This window comes from Stegostoma tigrinum, chromosome 1, assembly GCF_030684315.1.
Source record: "Stegostoma tigrinum isolate sSteTig4 chromosome 1, sSteTig4.hap1, whole genome shotgun sequence".
Classification (NCBI taxonomy): domain Eukaryota; kingdom Metazoa; phylum Chordata; class Chondrichthyes; order Orectolobiformes; family Stegostomatidae; genus Stegostoma; species Stegostoma tigrinum.
The window spans coordinates 140,158,720-140,184,864 of NC_081354.1; the positions used below are offsets into that span (position 1 = coordinate 140,158,720).

Below are 26,145 nucleotides of genomic sequence, written 5' to 3' on the forward strand. Positions count from 1 at the left end.
TTCACCAACACCTTCCACCCCAACCTTCAGTTCACCTGGGCCATCTCCAGCACATCCCTCACCTTCCTGGACCTCTCAGTCTCCATCTCAGGCAACCAGCTTGTAACTGATGTCCATTTCAAGCCCACCGACTCCCACAGCTACCTAGAATACACCTCCTCCCACCCACCCTGCTGCCAAAATTCCATCCCCTATTCCCAATTCCTCCGCCTCCGCCGCATCTGCTCCCACGATAAGACATTCCACTCCCGCACATCCCAGATGTCCAAGTTCTTCAAGGACCGCAACTTTCCCCCCACAGTGATCGAGAACGCCCTTGACCGCGTCTCCCGTATTTCCCGCAACACACCCTCACACCCCGCCCCCGCCACAACCGCCCTAAGAGGATCCCCCTCGTTCTCACACACCACCCTACCAACCTCCGGATACAACGCATCATCCTCCAACACTTCCGCCATTTACAATCCGACCCCACCACCCAAGACATTTTTCCATCCCCACCCCTGTCTGCTTTCCGGAGAGACCACTCTCTCCGTGACTCCCTTGTTTGCTCCACACTGCCCTCCAACCCCACCACACCCGGCACCTTCCCCTGCAACCGCAGGAAATGCTACACTTGCCCCCACACCGCCTCCCTCACCCCTATCCCAGGCCCCAAGATGACATTCCACATTAAGCAGAGGTTCACCTGCACATCTGCCAATGTGGTATACTGCATCCACTGTACCCGGTGCGGCTTCCTCTACATTGGGGAAACCAAGCGGAGGCTTGGAGACCGCTTTGCAGAACACCTCCGCTCAGTTCGCAACAAACAACTGCACCTCCCAGTCGCAAACCATTTCCACTCCCCCTCCCATTCTCTAGATGACATATCCATCATGGGCCTCCTGCACTGCCACAATGATGCCACCCGAAGGTTGCAGGAACAGCAACTCATATTCCGCCTGGGAACCCTGCAGCCTAATGGTATCAATGTGGACTTCACCAGTTTCAAAATCTCCCCTTCCCCTACTGCATCCCTAAACCAGCCCAGTTCGTCCCCTCCCCCCACTGCACCACACAACCAGCCCAGCTCTTCCCCCCCACCCACTGCATCCCAAAACCAGTCCAACCTGTCTCTGCCTCCCTAACCTGTTCTTCCTCTCACCCATCCCTTCCTCCCACCCCAAGCCGCACACCCATCTACCTACTAACCTCATCCAACCTCCTTGACCTGTCCGTCTTCCCTGGACTGACCTATCCCCTCCCTACCTCCCCACCTATACTCTCTCCACCTATCTTCTTTACTCTCCATCTTCGGTCCGCCTCCCCCTCTCTCCCTATTTATTCCAGTTCCCTCTCCCCATCCCCCCCTCTGATGAAGGGTCTAGGCCCGAAACGTCAGCTTTTGTGCTCCTGAGATGCTGCTTGGCCTGCTGTGTTCATCCAGCCTCACATTTTATTATCTTGGAATTCTCCAGCATCTGCAGTTCCCATTATCTCTAATATACAGCATTAAATTGCTTTAAAATCTATGTAACGAGAATTTAATTTAAAGTCAATGGGTAAAAAGCAGCACTTGTCATTTTCAAGATAATAGGGGAGATTTTGAAACTGGTGAAGTCCACATTGATACCATTGGGCTGCAGGGTTCCCAGGCGGAATATGAGTTGCTGTTCCTGCAACCTTCGGGTGGCATCATTGTGGCACTGCAGGAGGCCCAGGATGGACATGTCATCTAAAGAATGGGAGGGGGAGTGGAAATGGTTTGCGAATGGGAGGTGCAGTTGTTTGTTGCGAACTGAGCGGAGGTGTTCTGCAAAGCGGTCCCCAAACCTCCGCTTGGTTTCCCCAATGTCGAGGAAGCCGCACCGGGTACAGTGGATGCAGTATACCACATTGGCAGATGTGCAGGTGAACCTCTGCTTAATGTGGAATGTCATCCTGGGGCCTAGGATAGTGGTGAGGGAGGAGGTGTGGGGACAAGTGTAGCATTTCCTGCGGTTGCAGGGGAAGGTGCCGGGTGTGGTGGGGTTGGAGGGCAGTGTGGAGCGAACAAGGGAGTCACGGAGAGAGTGGTCTCTCCGGAAAGCAGACAGGGGAGGGGATGGAAAAATGTCTTGGGTGGTGGGGTCGGATTGTAAATGGCGGAAGTGTTGGAGGATGATGCGTTGTATCCGGAGGTTGGTAGGGTGGTGTGTGAGAACGAGGGGGATCCTCTTAGGGCGGTTGTGGCGGGGGCGGGGTGTGAGGGATGTGTTGCGGGAAATACGGGAGACGCGGTCAAGGGCGTTCTCGATCCTCTTAGGGCGGTTGTGGCGGGGGCGGGGTGTGAGGGATGTGTTGCGGGAAATTGTCATTTTCAATGTTATTTTCAACTTTTAAAGCCAGTTCATTTGTTCAAAGCTCTAATATAACTGCAGGGACTGTTTTGGGAATATTGTAGTCATACCGCATTGAATGCCTTTTCTATGATTGCATTAATTCCTGCCTGATGCTTTTGTTCAGCTGACTGAATCTGCTGGAGTTTTAGAATATATCTGCATTACAGCTTCCATCATTGGCCACAGCCCATTGAGTGAACGAAGAGCTTTGCTTCAAATTGGTATTGTTCACACACTACAGATCCTGTGGCACAGATCCTCATGGAAATTTTCCAAAATAAATTCTAAATTGCAGAACACCGAGTGCTACTTGGAGACCTTAGCAGCTTGAGAAGTCAGGAATCCTTTACCAACATGCTTGATGGAAATTTGTGCCTGTGAACATTAAGTAGGATAGTATTAAGTTCAGTTAAATGTCTTTTATTGATTCAGTTATGGGCTGTGGGCATTGCTGGCTGGGCCAGCATTTGTTGCCCATCCTGAACTGTTCTTGAGAAGATGGTGTGAGCTGCCTTCTTGAGCCACTGCAGCCCAGTAGGAACACAAATAAAGCCATTAGGGAAGAAATTCCAGGAATTTGACCCATTGACACTGAAGTAACAATGACATGTATTTCTAAGTCAGGATGGTGTATCACTTGGGGGGGAATTTTTGGGTTGTTCCCTGCTGCCTTAGATGTCATGGATTTGGAAGGTGCTGTTGAGGGAGTTTTGATGAATTGTTTCAATGCATCTGTTAGATACTGCCACTGTGCATCTTTGATGGTTAAAGGTCTTGGGTGGGATACCAGTATAGAGGCTGTTTTATCTGGATGATATCAAGCTTCTTGAATGCTGGAGCTGCAATCATTCAGGAAAGTGGAGAAGATTCTATTCTATTCCTGACATTCCTTGGAAATGGTGGACATTGTGCAGACCCAGAGGTGAGTTACTTCCTCAGAATTTCCAGCCTCCAACCTGCCCCAGCCACAATATACGTATGGCTGGTTTAGTTTGGCTTCCAGTCAATGGTAACCCCCAGGATGTTAGCAGACAGTGACAGTGGCAATGCGCTTAAATATCACATGGACATCTTTTGAATCACTATTGTTAGAGACGGCCATTGCCTGGTACTCCATGTGGCCAAATGTTATTTGCTGTTTATCAACCCTAGCCTGAATGTTGATAAGGTCCTGCTACATGTAGAGTTTACTGCTTCTGTATCTGAGAAATCATAAATGAAGGTGAATATTGTGTAATCATCAAACATCCCCATTTCTAACCTTACCAAGAAGAGAAAGTTATTGATGAAACAATCAAAAGATGGTTGAACCTAGCCAGGACGCTACCCTGATGAACTACTGCAACAATTTCCTAGGTTTGAGATTACTGACATTTTTCTTCATTCAGGAGATGTTGGCTTCCTTGGCTGGGCCAATGATTAAAGACAGAACCTGTTTGACTATTCTCAATGAATCACCCCTTTTATCCCAGGAATCAACCTAGTGAATCTCTTCAGAATTGCCTCCAATGCCAGTAGGCCCTTCCTTAAGGACAAGTACACGGCACACAGAATTCCAGGTGTGGCCTCACCAGTGCCCTGTAGAGTTGGAACAAGACTTCACGATTTTTAAATGTACAACCACTTAACAGCAAAGTCCAAAGTTCCATTTGTCTCCTTAATTACTTGCTGCACCTGCATGCAAGCATTTTTTAAATATAGAAAAACACCCTTATCCCTTTGTACTGCATATTTTTGGAGTCTCCCCATTTATATAATAGTCTGCCCTTGATTGATCTGACTAAAATGCAGGCCCTCACATGGTCTTTCATTAAACTCTGCCATTGCTGTCACCACACATGGTGGAAAAATACCTAGAACTTGTTCTTGCAAATGTTCCATCTCTTTTAAACTTTGGATTTTCCGTGATTATGGGTGAAGTTATAATTTTCATTTTAACCCAATTATTACTTAGGTTACACTGGTAATTTTGGAACATATCTGACTTTCACTGCTCCAGACATGAAAGCACATTCTAAGGGTACTTTATACAATTGAATAAGTATATAATCTCCACTTATTCCATTTATTAAACCAAGGGCTTTCAATCCACACTCTGAAGGAAAAACGGGTCCTTCCCCAGCAAAAGAGTTGAGCAGTATCTGCATCCCTTACAATGATTATGGACTTAGCTGTATAACTTGAAGAATAAGGGGTTACCTTTCCTCAGGACAAAAATTTTTTTTTAATTCACTAATGGGATGTGGGCATTGCTGCATTGCTGGCTGGCCAATAGTTATTGCCATCCCTATCTGCCCATGAACTGAATGGTTTGTTAGGCCATTTCAGGGGGCACTTATGAGTCAATCACATTGCTGTGGGTCTGGAGTCACATGTAGGCCAGACCAGGTAAGGATGGCAGATTTCTTTCCCTGAAAGAAATTAGTGAGCCAGCTGGTTTTGTTTTTTTTCTCTACAATTGATAATGTTTTAATAGTCCTCAGTAGATTTTTAATTCCAGATTTTTATTTTATCAAATCCAAATTCCATTATCTGCCATGGTGGGATTTGAACCCAGATTCCCAGAACATTAACTAAGTTTCTATGCCAACAGGCTATTGTCTGTCTTTTTCTACCTTATTCACATCTCCTGCAGCTTTGTGATATCATTACAAGATTGCTTCAAAGTCCTAAAGCCATTCAGCAACCACCACTATCCCAGCGTGCAGGGTTGAGGGGGTGGTGGGAGGAGGGAGGTGAACAGCAGGTTATGGCGGTCAGGAATAGGATTTTGTTTCAAGATTGTTTGGATTTCAGTTGGGTCACAGCCTACCAAAAGAAAGAAGCAATCCAGCTCAGCTTCTACTTTTGCAGAACACCTCCGCTCGGTTCGCAAACAACAACTGCACCTCCCAGTCGCAAACCATTTCCACTCCCCCTCTCATTCTTTAGATGACATGTCCATCATGGGCCTCCTGCAGTGTCACAATGATGCCACCCGCAGGTTGCAGGAACAGCAACTCATATTCCGCTTGGGAACCCTGCAGCCCAATGGTATCAATGTGGACTTCACCAGCTTCAAAATCTCCCCTCCCCCCACTGCATCCCAAAACCAGCCTAGCTCCTCCCCCCCCCCACCCACTGTATCCCAAAACCAGTCCAACCTGTCTCTGCCTCCCTAACCTGTTCTTCCTCTCACCCATCCCTTCCTCCCACCCCAAGCCGCACCTCCATCTCCTACCTACTAACCTCATCCCACCTCCTTGACCTGCCCGTCTTCTCTGGACTGACCTATCCCCTCCCTACCTCCCCACTTATACTCTCCACCTATCTTCTTTTCTCTCCATCTTCGGTCCACCTCCCCCTCTCTCCCTATTTATTCCAGAACCCTCACCCCATACCCCTCTCTGATGAAGGCTCTAGGCCCAAAATGTCAGCTTTTGTGCTCCTGAGATGCTGCTGGGCCTGCTGTGTTCATCCAGCCTCACATTTCATTATCTGAGGTACTTGAGGCTGTTTTCATTAGTGAGAAGAAGGTTGAGAGGTGACTTAATAGAAACACATAAAATAATTAGAGGGTTAGATAGGGTGAATGAGGGGTGAAAGATATAGGACAGATGTCAGAGGTAGTTTCTTTACTCAGAGAGTAGGAAGGGAATGGATCGCTTTGCCTGCAACGGTAGTAGATTCGCCAACTTTAGGTACATTTAAGTCGTCATTGGATAAGCATATGGATGTACATGGAATAGTGTAGGTTAGATGGGCTTGAGATCGGTATGACAGGTTGGCACAACATCAAGGGCCGAAGGGCCTGTACTGTGCTGTAATGTTCTATGTTCTATGTTCAATGTTCTGTAAAAAGCCCTTGATGCAAGTTCGACATGGGAACTGAATGCAGCTGTTCTCCTGAGAATTATCTGACAGAGTTCTTCTCGACAATTCCAGAGTGAAATGCATCTGCAAAAGTCCCACAGAAATAACTGCCCACACTTGGTGACAGCTATCTGCATGTGGCAGGATGCTAACTGAAAGTCAGTTTGAAAATTTCACACTCTAATCTTGTTTCCTATGACAGATAATATTATGATTGGTCAATTTACTGTCTCTTTTTCAAACTCAACCTCTGCATGAAAGTCATTATATTTTCTTTAGTTGGTGAGTGCTTGTTGGATTATTTAGTGGGATAAATATTTATATTTTCATATTTCACACTGAGTGTTAACCTGCTGCGCATCAATGCAGAATATATCATGCTTTTGCTGTTTATTTCAATACCTTCCTGATAGATTGCTTTCCGCTAAGCCTGTTGTAGATAAGATATACAATTTGTCTGCTCTGCATCTTGGCTATTTAAATATATGTTGTGCCTCTGAAGTGTTGAGACTGTAGAGGAGACTGTGAACTTCCTCAAACTTGTTCATAGCAATATTTTCATTTATTTATGGGGTGTGTAGATTGTTGGCTAGGTCTGAATTTAGAGGCTATCCCTAATAGCCATGGAGATGCTGGTAGTGAGTTGACTTGTCTTCTTGAACCACTGCCACCCCTGGGGTGTAGGGTTACTCCTGGTGTTGCTAGGAAGGGGCCTCCAGTGTAACAGTGAGAAAGTGGAAGGTTATGGTCGTGTTTCCATACAGCTGCTGCCCTGGATATTCCAGGTGATAGATGTCATAGGTTTGTGTGAGTTGTTCCTGCCTTATAACCTTTTAAGCATCTATATACATGAAGCCCCCTCCCCTGTCCTTCTGATTTAATCTATATTGCCTTTCCCTATCCTTTCTACAGTGAGAACACGGGTAGGTGGATCTGAGTCCACGAAAAGATCAGCCATGACCTTATTGAATGGCGGAGCACGCTTGAAGGGCCAGATGGCCTACTCCTGCTCCTAGTTCTTATGTTCTACCAAAATACATCAGCTCACACTCTCAGGCAGATGCAAATAATAAATTTCAAATAATGAAAGGAAGTCAGGCCCTCATTAGATTTTCCTGAAAGCAACTAATAATCCTGGGGATCAGCACTTTAGAGATTCTTAACTTAGTGGTAGGCTGGTGCGCTGTAGTTAATCACCTTTTAGCAATAGCAGTCAAACATTGCTGAATAAAGAGGTGGACAGGCAAGGGACAGACGAGCTGCAGTGACAATTTTCCTGTCTTACTACCAGAATCTTCTAATATGAAAGCAAAATACTGCAATTGGAAGTCTGAAATAAAAACAAAATGCAGGGGAAACTCAGCACATCTGGCAGCATCTGTGGAGAGAGAAACTGTGTTCACGTTTTGAGTTGGATATCGCTTCTTCAGAACTGAGAAGGGTGTGTAAAATTGTGTTTTTATGCTGTTGACGGAGGGGCAGAGGAGCATGTGGAACAGATGGTGAGTGCCCAAAGCAAAAGTCAAAGTGTGTACTTTTGGTGGTAAAGGAGCGATAAAGATATAAAGTAGCTGTGAAAGTGAGTCTGCTCTGCTGAGAGTAAAGCTTATGAAACACAAACAAGACACAAAGTATTTAAAATGAAGGATAACAGCCAGGCCCTGAAGTTATTGAACACAATGTTGAGTCCTCGAGTCTGTAACATGTCTCAGGGAAAATGAGATTTTGTTCCTCCAGCTTGTATTGAGCAGCTAACATGAAGCAAGATGGTTTACTGCATTTTCTTTGTTTATTTTGTATTGATTTTTCTTGCCTGTGTTCTTCTGACTTCCCACACCTCTCCCCCTCAACCTTCCCAATAATCATCTTCACTGAACATGCTGGGTTCCGCAGTACAGCTTGAAAAATGTCTGCTGTCCTGTGGTACCCTGACCAGTTATTCTTCATCGTTTGTGAGTGTTACTGGAGTTCTACGGCTTCGGAAGACATTAAAACTGCTTGCCCAATGTACTTTCCATAAAGAAAATTGGACAGTGATCAGGAACAGACACTGGTGAAATATTTTCCCTCTACAACTTGAGAGAATGGTCCCTCTAGTGGAGAAGGACATAACTGTTGGTCATCTATGCAACATGGTCACCAAGAAGTGCAAAAGGGAATTTAGAAGAAACTTGAATGTGGAACTCATGCCCCCATATGGGTTGATGGAAGTGGATGGAACCCAAGCACTTAAGGGACAGTTTGACAAATACTTGACAGAAAAGGAAATGGAGGAATCATGGTAAATTTAGATAAGAGATGGAGGAGTCGCAAGTGGAGTATAAACTCCATGGAACCCACAGCTGAAATGGTCAGTTTCTATGTTGTATATCTTACGTAAATGTAAACCTGAGAATGTTAAGGTTGCTGCAGCCCAAATTTTAGGGAAAACTATCCAAAACGCCTTCAAGTGAGACTTATTTCTTTATGCATACAACACTGAACAATCAATTCACAATATGATTAACATACCAGAATTATCTGCATGAAGTCATGTCCAAAGTAGAAAGAATGTTTCTTAAGAATTCTTTTGAATCTTGTAAATGCTTAAAATCACTTCAGAATTACTGCCAGTGAATCACTATCACCTTTGCAAGAAATAAGTGGTCTTTTGGTACAAGTCAAATGAATACAATTGGCTTTGTTCTCTAAATGTTGATTATCCTTTAAACAATATTGATCATTGGTATGATATTAATCTGCTCCATTAGGTTTTCAATCCATGACTTGTTTCTGGATGGTGCTCATTCCTCGCGCATTGTGTGTAAGTTGTCCAAAAGTGTGGCCAAACTGATATTTGTATCCTTGAAGTAAATCAGAACAGGATCATCATTTGCATTACTGTTACAAGTGCTTATGTCTATTACCTCGTATTTTAGAAATGCATTAAACAGTTCAACCAAAAAAGTATAAATAAAATGATGCAACTGTTCCACATCAATCAGGGTCCAATGAACAATTAAAAAGTAATTTTATTTTACTTCTACTAAATCTGTACCACATTTTATTAAGAATTTATATAGACGAGAACAACATGATGTATTTAGAAAAGCAAAGTGCGGTGGTTGCTACAGATACCCAGCAGACTTGGCTGAGCCTAAAATAAACTAAATGTTTCAGGTCTTGCCCCTTTCCTGCATTTTCCAGCATTTTCTGTTGATAAAGACATATTGAGAATTTGGCATAGAAATAAAATGCTGACATGACTCAGTAGGCCAGACCAACTTTTGTAGAGAGAAACAGATTTCATGCTTGAGATCCAGGTGGCCTTTCATCAGAGCTGAGACCACTTGAGAACTTGGTCATTGAGTCAGCCCTAAAACACTACTTAACGGTCCTAAGAGCACAAGTGACTCAACAACAAGAATAGAAGTATTGATCTATCTTTACTGGTGCAACAATTAGTTGATCAATGCTCATGGATTGTGCTGCCGTGAGGCTTGGGACTTGGAGGTCCTGTCCTGTACTGCTGAGAGACTGTGCCCTTAGACTGTGCTGTCTCCACCTTAACTGTGCTACATCAACCTAAGAATGACTATTGTCTCACTATCTGAAATTCTGGTGACCTCTGTTATATACAGACTCATAGGTAAAGCTGATTCTTTGTAACACAGAGTTAACAAGGTGTAGAGCTGGATGAACACAGCAGGATGGGCAGCATCAGAGAGCAGGAAAGCTGAAAATCTACTATATTTTTGTAACACAGTTGCCTCTGCAGATTTGTCTTGTACATCATCATGTCATTAATATATGGTCTGTCATAAATCAATGTCGGCAAATACGTGTAAAAATAATGTCAAAACTGGGGAAAGTCATACTGGTGGGGTAGAAACTTCCAGGTTTGAGGTTAAGAAGGGTAGAAGATTGGAAAGAGCTTTAATTTGTGTTTAAAGCAATCCCATGGACTTCATTGTATTTAACTTTGGCGAATTTAAATTACAAAGACAATTGTAGCATGTGATTTGGAATAAATCTTTAACAGGAATCCTATCACTGGATCAATATTTGGATGTTTAAGGTAAATGTTGCCTGAAAGATGACAATATGAATGACACTTGGGACTTCAAAGCATTTGTCAATAATTACTGAGTGCTACAGTTCCGTTGTTTCTTCCAGGTGTTCAATATAAACTAAATCTGCCATCTTGTTATAGTATGGCAATCAAATATTTCCAAATAAAAGAAAACAAAGGTCAAACACCAATAGAATGTTTTTTATTTATTCGTACAATGTGAGCATCACCAGCTAGCTAGCTGGCTACACTTGAAAAGGTGAGCTGCCTCTTAATCTGCTGCAATCCATGTGCTAGATCCACAGCACGCTTTGGGAGGGAGTTCCAGTGACGATAAAGGAACAGAGACAATTTCCAAATCAGGATGGTGAATGGCTTGGAGGGTAACTCGCAGGTGGTGGTGTTCCCATGTATCTGTTGCCCTTATCCATCTAGATGGAAGTGGTTGGGGGTTTGGAAAGTGCTGTCGCAGGATCTTTTGAGAATTCCTGCGGTGCAGCCTACAGTAGTACACGCTGCTGCTACTAAGCATCAATGCATCCATAAACAATCACTGGGCTGCTTTGACATGTTTGGTGTCAAATTCCTGTGGCAGCATCGAGGTCAGAAAAATGGTGTAAGGCAAGGGGATTGCTGCTTAGGAACCAGTTTTAGGGACTGAGAGATTAGTACCAGGAGGGAAACAGTGCACAAAGTCCTTATTTTTGTGGTTTGCAGTTTGTTAGCAACAGAAAGAGAAAAAGATAAATCTGCTTTGTTGAATAAGGGGTAAGATTGACTAATTTGTACCTAGTTTATTGTTTGTAGTTGAAATGGTTCACAATGGCAGGAGAACCCAGCTCAGTGGAATGCTCCTGCTGCAATATATGGGAATTCAGGGGCACTTCCAATCTCCACAGTGGCCATGTACGTAGGAAGTGTGTTCAGCTGCAGCTCCTGATTGGCCACATGGGGCCTATCAGAGACCAAGGGGGCAACCTGTGTGCAGAGCCAGTGGATGTGATTGAAGTCTTAAATAAATATTTCTCATCTGTTTTCGTAGAAGAGAAAGACATTTTAGCTGGCAATTTCATAGTTTGGACAGTGATGTTCTACAGCACGATAAGATTAATAGGGAGGAGGTAATAGATATTTTAATGGTATAAAGGTGCATAAATCCCCAGGACCTGATAAGACGCATTCCAGGCTGCTATGGGAGGCAATGGAGGAGATTGCTGCTGGCCCTAGTAGAGATATTTAGTATTTCTCTGGCTACAGGCGAAGTGCCAGACAACTGGCAGATAGCTAATGTGGTTCTTTTCTTCAAGGGCAGCAGGGATAGACCAAGTAACTATAGTCCAGTTAGTCTGACATCCAGGGAAACTGTTGGAAGAAGTTTTGAAGGACGGGATTAATCAACAGTTGGAAAGGCATGGATTGATTAGTTAGCACAGATTAGGTGGAGGGAGATCTTGTTTGACTAATTTAATTGAGTTTAGTTTAAAAAAGGCAATTAAATATATTGATGAAGGTAATGCAGTTGATGTAATTTACATGGGCTTTAGTAAAGCCTTTGACAAGATACCACATTCAAGAACAGTCCAAAAGATAAGGGCCCATGGGAATCCAAGGCAAGTTGGCAAACTGGATCCAAAACTGGCTTATAACTAGGAGGCAAAGGGTGATGGTGAGGGTTGTTTTTGTTATTGGAAGTTTGTGACCAGCGGTGCATCATAGGAATTGGTGCTGGGACCCCTGCAGTTTGTTAAGTACACAGCGATGTAGAAGGTATAATTAGTAAGTTTGCAGATGACATGAAAATTGGTGGTGGATTTGATGGTGAAGATAATCTCGAGCTGCAGACTGATATTGATCTGCAGATCGGGCAGAAGAATGGTGGATAGAATTTAATTCTGATAAGTGAGAGGTAATGCATTTTGGGAGATCTAATGAGGGAAGGATACACACAATGAATGGTATGTCCCTAGGGAGTAGGGAGAAACAAAGGGACCTTGGTGTACAAGTTCACAGATCCATGAAGATATCAGCTCAGGTCGATAAGAGTGCTGAAGGCATACAGGATGCTTTCCCCTGTATTCAACATCCTGGCTAATGAAAGCAAGTCTTGTTACAATTTTATAAAACATTGGTTAGGTTACAGATGGCAAACTGTGTGCAGTTCTGGTCACTATACTATCAGAACGACAGGATTGTACTGAAGAGAGTACAGAGGTGATTCACCAGGATGTTGCCTGCGATGAAAAGTCTCAGTTATAAGGAGAGACTGGATAGGCTGGGTTTGTTTTCCTTGGAGCAGAGGAGGCTGAGGGGAATCTGATTGAGGTATACACAATTACAACAGGCACAGATAGGATAGGTCATGGGAACTTTTTCATCATGACTGACATGTCTGAGGCTACAGGCATAGGTTTAAGGTGAGCAACAAGTGGTTTAGAGGTCTCTGAGGAAATGTTTTTTTCATCCAGAGGGTAGTAGAAATTTAGAGTGTACTGACTGAGAGGATGCAGGTATCCTCACAACATTTAAGAAGCAGCTGGACAAGCATTTAAAATGCCAGGATATGGGTGACAATGGACCAGGTGCAGATAAATGGCATTAGTATAGCTTGGTGTTTGTTGGTCACCATAGACCCATTGGATTGAAGAACCCGTTTCTATGCTGTATTACTATGTGTTGGAACTGCACTTGTTCAGACAAGTGAAGAACATTCCATCACACTCTTGTTTTGTGTCTTGTAGATGGTGGACAAACTTTAACAAATCATAATGTGGGTATCTCACTGTAGGATTCCTACCCTCTGACCTGCTCTTGTGTCCATTATATTTGTATGGCTAGTCCAGTTCAGATTCTGGTCAATGATAACCCCCAGGATGTTGAGAGTGGGAGATTCAGTGATGGTAACACCATTGAGTGTCAAGTTACAGTGGTCAGATTGTCTCTTACAGGCGATGGTCATTGCCTGGCATTTGTGAGGCGCAAATGTTACTTGCCTCTTGTCAACCCAAGCCGGATATTGTCCAGATCTTGTTGGATTTGGACATGGACTGCTTTTGTATCTGAGGAGTTGAGAATAGTGCTTAATATTGTGCAAATGTTAAAATAGTTGCAAGTTAATATTAAGAATGGTTGTCCCATAGAATTGTCCAGTGATGAAAGTATTTGTGGCATAAGTTATTGTGGAACTTGAATAAGTGAATCATGCACCATCTAAGCTCACAGTGTTGCTCTACAGCAGAAGTGGTTGAAGCTGTCTGGTATTGCCGCAGGTCTCCCGAGCTGCAAAAGGTGCTACCTTATAAAAGTTGACCATCACAATGCAATCATTGTCTGATGAGAGGAAGGCTGCCACAGTACCAGAGAAAGACACTGGTGAAGAGTATAAATGGGTCCCTCATGGCAGACTGGTAAAAAAGGTGAAATTACATGGCATCAGGGTGACCTGGCAAGATAGATACAGAACTGGCTTAGTCATAGGAGACAGTCTGTAGTTTTGGAAGAATGCTTTTCGGAATGGAGGGTTGTGACTAGTGTTGTTCCAAAGGGACCAGCACTGGGGCCTTTGCTGTTCATGATCTACCTAAAAGATTTGGCGGAAAACGTACCTGATCTAATTAGTAAATTTGTGCACAAATCAAAGACTGGTGGAGTTGCAGATAGTGAGGAGGATTCTCAGAGAATACAGCAGGGTACATATTGGTTGGAGGCGTGGGCAGAAAACTGGCAGATGGAGTTTAATCTGGACAAATGTGAGGTGGAAATTATACAGTAAATGGCAGAACCCTTAGAAGTATTGATATGCAGAGGAATCTGGGTGTGCAGGTCCACAGATCACTGAAGGTGGCAGCACAATTAGATAAGTTAGTAAAAAAGGCCTATGGCATGCTTGCCTTCATTGGAACGGGCACCGAGTATAAGAACAGACAAGTTATGCTGCAGCTTTACAAAACTTTAGTTAGTCCACACTTGGAATATTGCACACAGCTCTGGTCACCACATCACCAGAAGGATGTGGATGCTTTGGACATGGTACAGTAAAGGTTTACCACAATGTTGCGTGATATGGGGGATTTCAGCTAAGAAGACAGGTTGGATAGACTTGAGGAGCAACCTGATAGAAACTTATAAGATTGTGAACGGCATGGATAGAGTGGAAAGTATGAGACTTTTCCCCAGGGTACAGGGGTCAATTATGAGGGCACACAGGTTCAAGGAGTTGGGGGGGCAAGTTTATAACAGATGTGCGAGGCAGGATTTTCACACAAAGGGTGGTGAGTGCCTGGAACACCTTCCTGGAAAAAGTGGTGGACGCAGACACAATAGCAGTATTCAAGAAGCATCTGAATGAACACAAGAATAGGAAGGGAACAGAGGGACACAGATCCTGTAAGTATAGACAGTTATAATATGGAATAGCAAAATGTGTTGGCGCAGGCTTAGAGGACCAAAGGACCTGTTCCTGTGTTATATTGTTCTTTGTTCTTTTTGGGTACAAGAGACAATCAAATGCATATCTGGAAAAAGGATCTTGGAATATGTTGAAAAGATTGGCACAAGGTCAGAGCTATCAACGAATGTGTGTTCCAATAGAATTCTTCTAACAAACAATAACATTCTGTTTGTTGGTATTCCTTTCTCTGCTTTGTGCTAAACAGTAAAATGCAGATTCACATTTGACATGCTCAGGTTCTTCCTTTATAAAAACTCAAAGAATAGCGGATGCTGTAAATCAGGAACAAAAACGGAAGTTGTTGGAAAGACCTCAGCAGGTCTAGTAGCATCTGTGAAGAAAAATCAGAGTTAACCTTTTGGGTCTGGTGTCCGTTCCTCAGAACCGACCCAAATTGTTAACTCTGATTTTTCTTCACAGATGCTACCAGACCTGCTGAGCTTTTCCAGCAACTTCTGATTTAGTTTATGTTCTTCCTTCAGTTTGACTGGGCTGGATTACATGGGGCTACATGGTTGGGGGGTGAATGCACCAACAATACCAACAGTTGCCCTGCAGCTATTTGTCATAGATAAATAAATCCAGCTCATCATGTAGTACAGTGTGACCTGTGGAGGTGAGGCTATACCTTTTCCTGAAGTTTTCAAATCCATGGGATCCAATAAAAAGTTTCAAAGGTTCTGACATCATACAACTACTGTATTGTGGCTTCTCTCAATACTATGAATCAGGCAAATTTAGGTCAAGGGCTTAAAGTTTGTTGTCAATTTTTTTTGTGTATTTCAACTTGTAAAATCTTTTTTGCTTTTATTTATTTCACTGGAATTATTTAATAATGCACTAATCTATCTGGTAGATATCTTAACTCCATAGTCTTGCATTTGCCCACCTTCCTTAATAACTTGGCTTAACATACATCTATTAAGCAATCAACGTCAGTTTTAAAATTAACAGTTGATGTTGCAACAATTGCCATTTGCATGAAAGAGTTCCAAATTTCTACCAGGTTTTGTGCAAATGTGTTTCCTGAATTTACTCCTAAAGTAACTTAACAATACCGGACTTCACAAACAGTGGAAATAGTTCCTCTCAATTACTCTACCAACACCTCTTAATTTATTGAAACTGGTCAAACTATCCTTTTCTAAATTCAAGACAATACAAACTCTTGCAATTACCACTTGAAATTAAGGTATCATGCTGGGGACTAGAATTGTAATAATCCCAAGTTATACCTGGTATATGGCCTGTATATTGAGGCATCATTCCCATTTCTGAAGGATAAACATGAGTAATCCTGGGTAGAGTTTCATCCTCTTTTACAGAGTTCTCACTTGGAATTGATGCAGATTTTGTCTTATTAAGCATTTGGTCAAATTCAATCAACGCACAATTAGTCAGGGCAGGATAGCTGGTTCCAAGCAGAAATCGAGCTCGGGGTACATGCCCTTTGTATCCTGTGAAACAAAATGAACAGCTTTAAAATCAGCTCACCAAAAGATGGTAATACAGTCTGCAATCAATGTACAAACTAATCAATTGGAAAACTAAGTACCATGTGGCAGACCGTTCAAATCAAATATGGAAATAGTGTTGGAGAAACTCAGTAGGTCTGGCAGCATTTGTTTCGAAGATGAGTCATAGAAACATAGGAGCCAGGAGCAGGAAGAGGCTACTCAGCCCTTTGAGCCTGCTCCACCATTCTTCACACTCATGGTTGATCATCCAACTCGATAGCCTAATCCTGCTTTCACCCCATAACCTTTGATCCCATTTGCCCCAAGTGCAATATCCAGTTGCCTTTTGAATATAGTCAATGTTCTGGCATCAACTACTTCCTGTGGTACTGAATTCCACAGGCTCACCACTCTTTGGGTGAAGAAACATCTCCTCATCCCCGTTCTAACTCGTCTACCCGAATTCTCATCCTGTGACTCTTGGTTCTGGACACACCCAGCATTGGAAACATCCTCCCTGCATATTAGTGAAAGTGTGGTTCAGTGACTCAGTGGTTAGCACTGCTGCCTCACGGTACCAGGGACCTGGGTTCAGTTCTACACTCGGGTGAACCTCTGTGTGGAGTTTGCACATTCTCTCGTATCTGGTTGGGTTTTCTCCAGTTTCTTCCCACAGACCAAAGATGTGCAGGCTGGGTGGATTGGCCATGCTAAATTGTCCATAGTGTTCATGAATATTTAGATTAGGTGGCTCTGGGTGGGATGTTCTGAGGGTCGGTGTGGACTTGTTGGGCCAAAAGGGCTTATTTCGACACTGCAAGGATTCTATGGATCTATGCTGTCTGGTCCTGTTAGAATTTTATAGGTCTCTATGGGGTAGGGGGCTGAGACATGGGAAAATTTAGGCCCTAAAATTATTAAACTCGATATTGAGTCTGGAGGGCTGCAGGGTCCCCAAGCTGAAAATGAGGTGTTATTCTTCCAGCTTGCATTGAGCTTCGCTAGAACACTAGAATACTGCAGCAAGCCAGAGACAGACATGTTGGGGTCAGGAAACAGGGTGGTGTGTTAATCTTTTGTCAATCTTTCCTCATATGTCAGTCCTGCCATCCCTGGAATCAGCCTGGTAAATCTTCACTGCACCTCCTTGAGAGCAAGAGCATCCTTCCTCAGAAAAGGAAACCAAAACTGCACACAATATTCCAGGTGTAGTCTCACCAAGGCCCTGTATAACAGCAACAACATATCCCTGCTCCTTTATTCAAAACCTCTCACATTGAAAGCCAACACACCATTTGCCTTCTTTACCGCCTGCTGCACCTGCATGCTTACCTTCAGCAACTGGTGCACAATGATGCCCAGGTCCTGCTGTACACTCCCCTCTCCCAATTTACAGCCATTCAGGTCTTAATCTGCCTTCTTTTTTTGGTTCGAAAGCAAATAACGTCACATTTATCCAAATTATACTGCATCTGCCATTGATTTACCCTCTCAACCAAATTTGTCCAGATCATGCTGTAGGATCTCTGCATCCTAACCACAGTTCACCCTCCCACCTAACTTGATATCATCTGCAAACTAGGAGATGTTATATTTGTTCCTTCATCCAAATCATTATTATATAATGTGAATAGCTAGGGTCCCAGCACTGATCCTTGTGGCACCCCACTAGTTACTGCCTACCAATTTGAAAAGGATCCATTAATTCCTATTCTTTATTTCCTCTCTGCCCACAAGTTTTAATCTTGCTCAATAATCTCTCATGCACGACTTTGTCAAATGCTTCTGAAATTCCAAATATACTACATCCACTAGCTCCCCTTGTCAACTTCACAAGTTGCATCTTCACTGAATTCCAACAGATTCGTCAAGCATGATTTCTCCTTCATAAATCCGTGCTGACTCTGATCCTGCCACAGCTTTCTAAATTCTCCTCTATAAAGTCCTTGATAATGAATTCGAGAATTTTCCCTACTACTGATGTTAGAACTATTGTCTATGATTTCCTGTTTTCTCACAGTCTCCCTTTTTGAATGTTGGACTGACATTAGCTACCCTCCAATTTGCAGGGGCTATTCCAGAGTCTATAGAATCCTGGAAGCTGACAACCAATGCATCCACTATTTCTAGAGCCGCTTCCTTAAGTACCGGGGTGGCACGGTGGCTCAGTGGTTAGCACTGCTGCCTCATAGCACCAGGGACCTGGGTTCGATTCCAACCTCGGGCAGCTGTCTGTGTGGAGTTTACACATTCTCCCAGTGTCTGCATGGGTTTCCTCCGGGTCCTCCGGTTTCCTCCCACAGTCCAAAGATGTGCAGGCTAGGTAGATCGGCCATGCTAAATTGCCCGTAAAGTTCAGGGGTGTGTAGGTTATAGGGGGATGGGTCGGGGTGGGAAGCTTCAAGGGCCAGTGTGGACTTGTTGGGCCGAAGGGCCTGTTTCCACACTGTAGGGAATCTAATCTACCCTAGGATGTAGATTATCACACTGTAGGGAATCTAATCTACCCTAGGATGTAGATTATCAGGTTCTGGGATTTATCTGCCTTCGATTCCATTAAGTTTTCCAGCACCATTTCTGTACTAATATTAATCTCCCTCAATTCTTCCTTGTCACTAAATCTTGCATTGTCCAACATTCTGGTATCTGATTTGTGTCCTTTTTTGTGGAGACAGAACCAAAGTATGTTTTCAACTGTTCAGCCATTTCTTGGTCCTCTATTATACATTCCCCAGTTTCGGTCTGTAGGGGACCTGCATTTGTCTTCACCAATCTCTTTCTTTTCATGTACCTGTTGAAACTGTTAGCATCAGTTTTTATGTTCCTTGCAAGCTTACTTTCATACTGTATTTTCCCATTCTTAATCAATCCTTTAGCCCTTCTTTGCAGAATTCTAAACCGCTCCCAATCTCCAGACATATTATTTTTCTTGACCAATCTGTATGCCTCTCCCGTGGATCAGATACTATCTCTACTTTCCTTTGTAAGCCATGGATTGACCCTCTTACCCATTGTACCTTTCAGCTAGACAGGTATAAGTAGCTGTTGCATTTCCCCCATGCATTCCTTGAATTTTTGCCATTGCTTATCCACTGTCATCCCGTTAAGTAACTCTCCCCAATCCATCATTGAGTCATCAGTGAGTGCAGGTCCAACAACACTCAAAAACCTTAACACCATCCAGGTCAAGGCAGCCTGCTTGATTGGCACCACATCTAACAATGTCAACCAGCAATGCACAGTGAAGTATGCAAAATGCACTGCAGTAACTTACCAAAACTCCTCACACAACATCTTCCAAGCCTACAAACTCTATCATCTAGAATGACAAGGTCAGCAGCTGCATGGAATCTCCACCAAGTGCAAGTTCCATTCCAACCCACTCACCATCCTGTCTTAGAAAAATATTAGCATTCTTTCCCTGTTATTGAGTCAAAATTTGGGAACACACTTCCCAACAGCACAGTGGGTGCACCAACACTTCAAGGACTACTAACACTTCAAGGATCACCATTTCCAGCATACGAGGGATGAACAATAAATTTTGGCCCAAGTAATGATACCCATATTCAGTCTATGAATAAAAAAAATTGGTGGAAAATGTAGCCAGGTGGAGAGGCTGCATTAACTGGGAAGATGTCAACACTTCTCAGTTGGGTTTCCATTAAGGCCCTAATTTCAGTCATCCAGAATAAGTGTATAGGTAGCAGGGTTTTTATTTATAAATCATTGAGATTCTAAAGGGCAATGCAGAGCAGAATGGCGAGAGCTCAGTTGCAGAAAGTACAGGGTCAGCAGCGGGAAGGGTGAGTCCTAAGGGAAACAGATTCTGCACATGAAGCAGAAAGGTCAGTCAGGGAGGGAGATGGAGCAGCCACAATGAGCCAGTCAGAGGATGCTAAGAAAGGCACAAAAGGGATCAATATAATTTTAGAACAGGGAGCAAAGTCTGGGACAAAAGTTCTGGATGGATGAGGGGCACTGGGAGAAAGAATGGGGAGGGCAGAGAGGATAAGTGGAAGGAGGTACGATCAGAGAAGTGACGGAGATGAGAACAGTAACGGAGATGAGAACAGTAACAATAAAAGAAGTTTAAAAAAGAGCAAAAGTGGAAATACATTTATGCTGCCAGACCTGCTGAGCTTTTCCAGCAACTTTGTTTTTGTTCCTGATTTATAGCATCCACAGTTCTTTCAGTTTTTAATACATTTTTAGGCTTGTGCTTGGAGCAGCAACCAAAAATCACATCTGGGTTGATAAGGAAATCGCAAGTTTTTGTTTTAGTTGCATAAACATGAGGAATTAAAAATGGATATTATCTACCAGGACTTCAAGAAGGCCTTTGACAAGGTGCCACACAGGAGGCTGCTGAGTAAGATAAGGGCCTATGGTGTTACAGGCAAGGTGCTAGCATGGATAGAAGACTGGCTGTCTGGCAGAAAACAGAGAGTGGGGTTAAAAGGGTCTTTCTCAGGATGGCAGCCGGTGACAAGTGGTGTTCCACAAGGGTCAGTGTTGGGCCCACAACTTTTCACTTTATACATTAATGATCTAGATGAAGGAACTGAGGGCATTCTAGCTAATTTTGCAGATGATACAAAGATAGGTGGAGGGACAGGTAGTATTGAGGATGCAGGGAGGCTGCAGAAGGATTTGGACAGGTTAGGAGAGTGGGCAAAGAAGTAGTAGATGGCGTACAATGTGGGAAGGTGTAAGGTCATACACTTTGCTAAGAAGAATAGAAGCATGGACTATTTTCTAAATGGGGAGAAAATTCAGAAGTTTGATATGCAAAGAGACTTGTGAGTTCTTGTCCAGGATTCTCTCAATGTACACCTGCAGGTTGAGTCAGTAGTGAGAAAAACAAATGCAACTTGGCATTTATTTTGAGAGGACTTGAATATAAAAGCAGGGATGTACTTCTGAGACTCTATAAGGCTGTGATCAGGCTACATTTGGAGTACTGTGCACAGTTTTGGGCTCCATATCTCCAGAAGGATATACTGGCCCTGGAGCAGGTTCAGAGGAGGTTCAAGAGAATGGTCCCAGGAATGAAAAATTAACGTATGAGGAATGTTTGAGGACGCTGGGCCTATACGTGATGGAGTTTAGAAGGACGAGGGGGGACCTAATTGATGCTTACAGAATAATGAATGGCTTGGACAGTGTGGATGTTGGGAAGATGTTTCCATTTGTAGGAGATAGATAGGTTCTTGACTGTCAAGGGGATTAAGGGTTACAGGGAGAAAGTGGGAGAATAGGTTTGAAAAACTCATCAGCTATGTCTGAATGATGATGCAGACCCGATGGGCTGAATAGCCTAATTTCTGCTCCTATGTCTTATGGTTTTATGGTCTAAAAATAAATGGGTAAATGGGCAAAAAGAAATAAATGATAATAATAGGTGGAAGTTCAGACTTAAAGTCAGAAGACCCATGGTAGGATAATGTGGCTTTGAAAGGTCAGAATCAACATGAGATGAAGCATCAGTGAGCTGCCCGGGATTGGAGACAGGTAAAACTTGTGAAGCTCTGAAGTTCCTTGAAAGTGCAGTTTTGGTGGATGCTCCAATATGGGTGTTTTCCAGGAATAGTGATCTCAGGTGCAGAACAGAAGGATGATAGTGAAATCAGAGGACACCATAAATTGCAAAGTCTGTCACTTTTGCCATTCACTGTGAAATATCAAGTAGGTGGTGCATGCCCACTCCATCTGCATTTTAGATGCAAGTGTGCATTTTTGAAAAGTCATTTTAGAAATTATGAAGACCAAATGGAACTTTGTCCAAACTGCATGCAGGCAGATGTTTAATCAGTTTTGAACAGGGAATTATGAAGGCCAGGTTGCATAGACTTTAAGTGGAGCAACTTCCTGCAGATTCTGATTGGCTCAGTTAGTAACAATGGAGGCTCTTAATTCACTGTTATGGTCTCATTGGAAGATAATCTTTTATTTTGATTTTAAGATGGAAATGAATTGTGTTCAATAAATTCAGCTGGATGTATTTAGTTGAGGTAGTTTGAGCAGAGCTCATTGTCAGATGGTTTGTTCCATTACAAAATGTTTTAACTGGAAAGTTCTTGAATTTACTATAAAATAAAACCAAAATACTGCGGCTGCTGGAGAGCCTAAATAAAAGCAGCATCCTCAAAGAGAGAAACAGAGTTGATGTTTTGCATTCAATGTGACTGTACTCAAAATATGAACTGTTTCTCTTTGCTGAGATTCTCCAGCACTTCTTGTTTTTGGGGAACCAGTAATTGCTGCTACTTTCTCACTGGTATTTTGCTGTTCGTTCTGTCATAGTTCAACTCTCCTAGCCTTCCTTTTCAGGCATCTCTTTACAGTGAGGTGTGCAGTAGATTCAACTTCGCTCCTATCACTGTAACTCCTATCACTTATGAAAAAAATGCTTCCCCCTCCTCTTCCAGCACGAACAAATGTAATCAAATCTAAAAGCAGCAGAGATAACAAGGTATAGACCTGGATGAACACAGCAGGCCAAGCATCATCAGAGGACCAGGAAAGCTGACGTTTCGAGTCTAGACCCTTCTTCTAGACCTGTTCTGAAGTAGGTCCAGACCTGAAATGTCAGCTTTCTGGCTTCTCTGATGCTACTTGGCCTGCTGTGTTCATCCAGCTCTACTTCTTGTTATCTCAGATTCTGCAGCATCTGCAGTTCCTACTATCTCTAAAAGCAGCAGAGTTCTGTTTACCATTGAAATATTTGGCCAGGAACAGATTGAAGCTGAGAAATCAGTACAACCAGTGGCCAGACACAGACAAGTTCAGCAGGAAACTGAACTTTCTTACCAAAACTGCATTGGGCAAAGGGCACTAAGCTGATCTGATATTCTTTAAACATCATAATATTTTGATTCTAATGAGGTTGCAACAGGCAGCTGGCTATAATTGCTGAAGGAAGGTTGCTGGACCTGAAACGTTAACACTGCTTTCTTTCCACGGATGCTGCCAGACCTGCTGAGTTTTTCCAGCAATTTATCTTTTGTTTCTGCTTTCCAGCATCCAGCAGTTATAGAGTCGTAAAGCATGGAAACAGACCCTTCAGTCCAACCAGTCCATGCCGATCATAATCCCAAACTAATCTAGTCCCACCCGCCTGCTCCTGGCCTATACCCCTCCAAACTTTTCCTATTCTTGTACTTATCTAAGTGTCTTTTAAACATCGTAACTGTGCCCACATCCACTACTTCCTCTGGAAGTTCATGCCACATGTAAATCACTTCGGTGTAAAACCATTCTCATGTCTTTTTTAAACCTCTCTCCTTTCACCTTAAAAATATGACCCCATGTCTTAGGGAAAAGACACCCACCATGAACCCCATCTTTACCCCTCATGATTTTAGAAACCTCCGTAAGGCCACCTCTCAACCTCCTGTGCTCTAGTGAAAAAAGTCCCAGCCTTTTGTTATAACTTCCATACCTGGGAAATTCCTGGTAAATCTCTTCCAAACCTTCTCTGGCTTAATAATATCCTGTCCTCTTGGATTTTTTACAATGACCAAAGTGTCTTTGAGGGAAAATGGTGTACAATTGTCCTGATTTTTACAGGATTACCATGACTGGGGGAAGGAAATGATATTATTGTCAGATAATAAAATGTGAGGCTGGATGAACACAGCAGGCCAAGCAGCATCTCAGGAGCACAGAAGCTGACGTTTCGGGCCTAGACACTTCATCAGAGAGGGGGATGGGGAGAGGGAACTGGAATAAATAGGGAGAGAGGGGGAGGCGGACCGAAGATGGAGAGTAAAGAAGATAGGTGGAGAGAGTGTAGGTGGGGAGGTAGGGAGGGGATAGGTCAGCCCAGGGAAGACGGACAGGTCAAGGAGGTGGGATGAGGTTAGTAGGTAGCTGGGGGTGTGGCTTGGGGTGGGAGGAAGGGATGGGTGAGAGGAAGAACCGGTTAGGGAGGCAGAGACAGGTTGGACTGGTTTTGGGATGCAGTGGGTGGGGGGGAAGAGCTGGGCTGGTTGTGTGGTGCAGTGGGGGGAGGGGACAAACTGGGCTGGTTTAGGGATGCAGTAGGGGAAGGGGAGATTTTGAAACTGGTGAAGTCCACATTGATACCATATGGCTGCAGGGTTCCCAGGCGGAATATGAGTTGCTGTTCCTGCAACCTTTGGGTGGCATCATTGTGGCACTGCAGGAGGCCCATGATGGACATGTCATCTAGAGAATGGGAGGGGGAGTGGAAATGGTTTGCGACTGGGAGGTGCAGTTGTTTGTTGCGAACTGAGCGGAGGTGTCTTGCAAAGCGGTCCCCAAGCCTCCGCTTGGTTTCCCCAATGTAGAGGAAGCCGCACCGGGTACAGTGGATGCAGTATACCACATTGGCAGATGTGCAGGTGAACCTCTGCTTAATGTGGAATGTCATCTTGGGGCCTGGGATGGTGGTGAGGGAGGAGATGTGGGGACAAGTGTAGCATTTCCTGCGGTTGCAGGGGAAGGTGCCGGGTGTGGTGGGGTTGGAGGGCAGTGTGGAGCGAACAAGGGAGTCACGGAGAGAGTGGTCTCTCCGGAAAGCTGACAGGGGAGGGGATGGAAAAATGTCTTGGGTGGTGGGGTCGGATTGTAAATGGCGGAAGTGTCGGAGGATAATGCGTTGTATCCGGAGGTTGGTAGGGTGGTGTGTGAGAACGAGGGAGATCCTCTTGGGGCGGTTGTGGCAGGGGCGGGGTGTGAGGAATGTGTTGCGGGAAATACGGGAGACGCGGTCAAGGGCGTTCTCGATCACTGTGGGGGGAAAGTTGAGGACCGCTTTGCAGAACACCTCCGCTCAGTTCGCAACAAAAGGGGAAACCAAGCGGAGGCTTGGGGACCGCTTTGCAGAACACCTCCGCTCAGTTCGCAACAAACAACTGCACCTCCCAGTCGCAAACCATTTCCACTCCCCCTCCCATTCTCTAGATGACATGTCCATCATGGGCCTCCTGCAGTGCCACAATGATGCCACCCGAAGGTTGCAGGAACAGCAACTCATATTCCGCCCGGGAACCCTGCAGCCATATGGTATCAATGTGGACCTCACCAGTTTCAAAATCTCCCCTTCCCCTACTGCATCCCTAAACCAGCCCAGTTCGTCCCCTCCCCCCACTGCACCACACAACCAGCCCAGCTCTTCCCCCCCACCCACTGCATCCCAAAACCAGTCCAACCTGTCTCTGCCTCCCTAACCGGTTCTTCCTCTCACCCATCCCTTCCTCCCACCCCCATCTACCTACTAACCTCATCCCACCTCCTTGACCTGTCCGTCTTCCCTGGACTGACCTATCCCCTCCCTACCTCCCCACCTCCCCACCTATACTCTCCTCTCCACCTTCTGTTCTCTCCATCTTCGGTCCGCCTCCCCCTCTCTCCCTATTTATTCCAGTTCCCTCTCCCCATCCCCCTCTCTGATGAAGGGTCTAGGCCCGAAACGTCAGCTTCTGTGCTCCTGAGATGCTGCTTGGCCTGCTGTGTTCATCCAGCCTCACATTTTATTATCTTGGAATTCTCCAGCATCTGCAGTTCCCATTATCTCTGATATTATTGTCAGACTATTAATCCAGAGATGAGTATGCTCTAAAGATCTGGGTACAAATACTGTCCTGGCAGATGGTGGACCTTGAATTCAAGAATAAAAAAATCTGGAATTAAGAGTATAATTGTCGATCGTCAGGAAAATCTCATTTGGCTCACTAATGTCATTTAGGGAATGAAACTGCCATCCTCATCTAGTCCGGAGTTACATGTAGGCCAGCAATGTGGTTGGTTCTTAACAGTCCTCTGGGCAACTAGGGATTGGCAATAAACGGTCATGATTCCACATCCCAGGAATAAGATTATCTGACGTCCCATATTATCCTTCTCTTTCTGGGACAGCACTTGTCCCACTTTTGTGTAGCTTTCACTGACCAGCAATCTGGGAGACTATCTGGAGTCTCCTCTCACAGCTCCAGGGGTAAAGCCCTT

The 26,145-nt window shown here is 44.1% G+C and overlaps 1 protein-coding gene across 1 annotated transcript in view; it reads right to left on the minus strand.

Moving 5' to 3' along the window:
* Positions 1-8,563: 8,563 nt before the first annotated feature.
* cimip2b (ciliary microtubule inner protein 2B) overlaps positions 8,564-26,145 on the minus strand; it is a 31,834-nt gene continuing 14,252 nt past the window's right edge. Inside the window, exons 5-6 of the mRNA XM_048538473.2 lie at positions 15,949-16,170; positions 8,564-9,058 (exon numbers count right to left, since the gene is read on the minus strand). Of these exons, the coding sequence (XP_048394430.1) occupies positions 8,970-9,058; positions 15,949-16,170 (311 nt within the window). The 3' untranslated portion in view covers positions 8,564-8,969. The remainder of the gene's footprint in view (positions 9,059-15,948; positions 16,171-26,145) is intronic.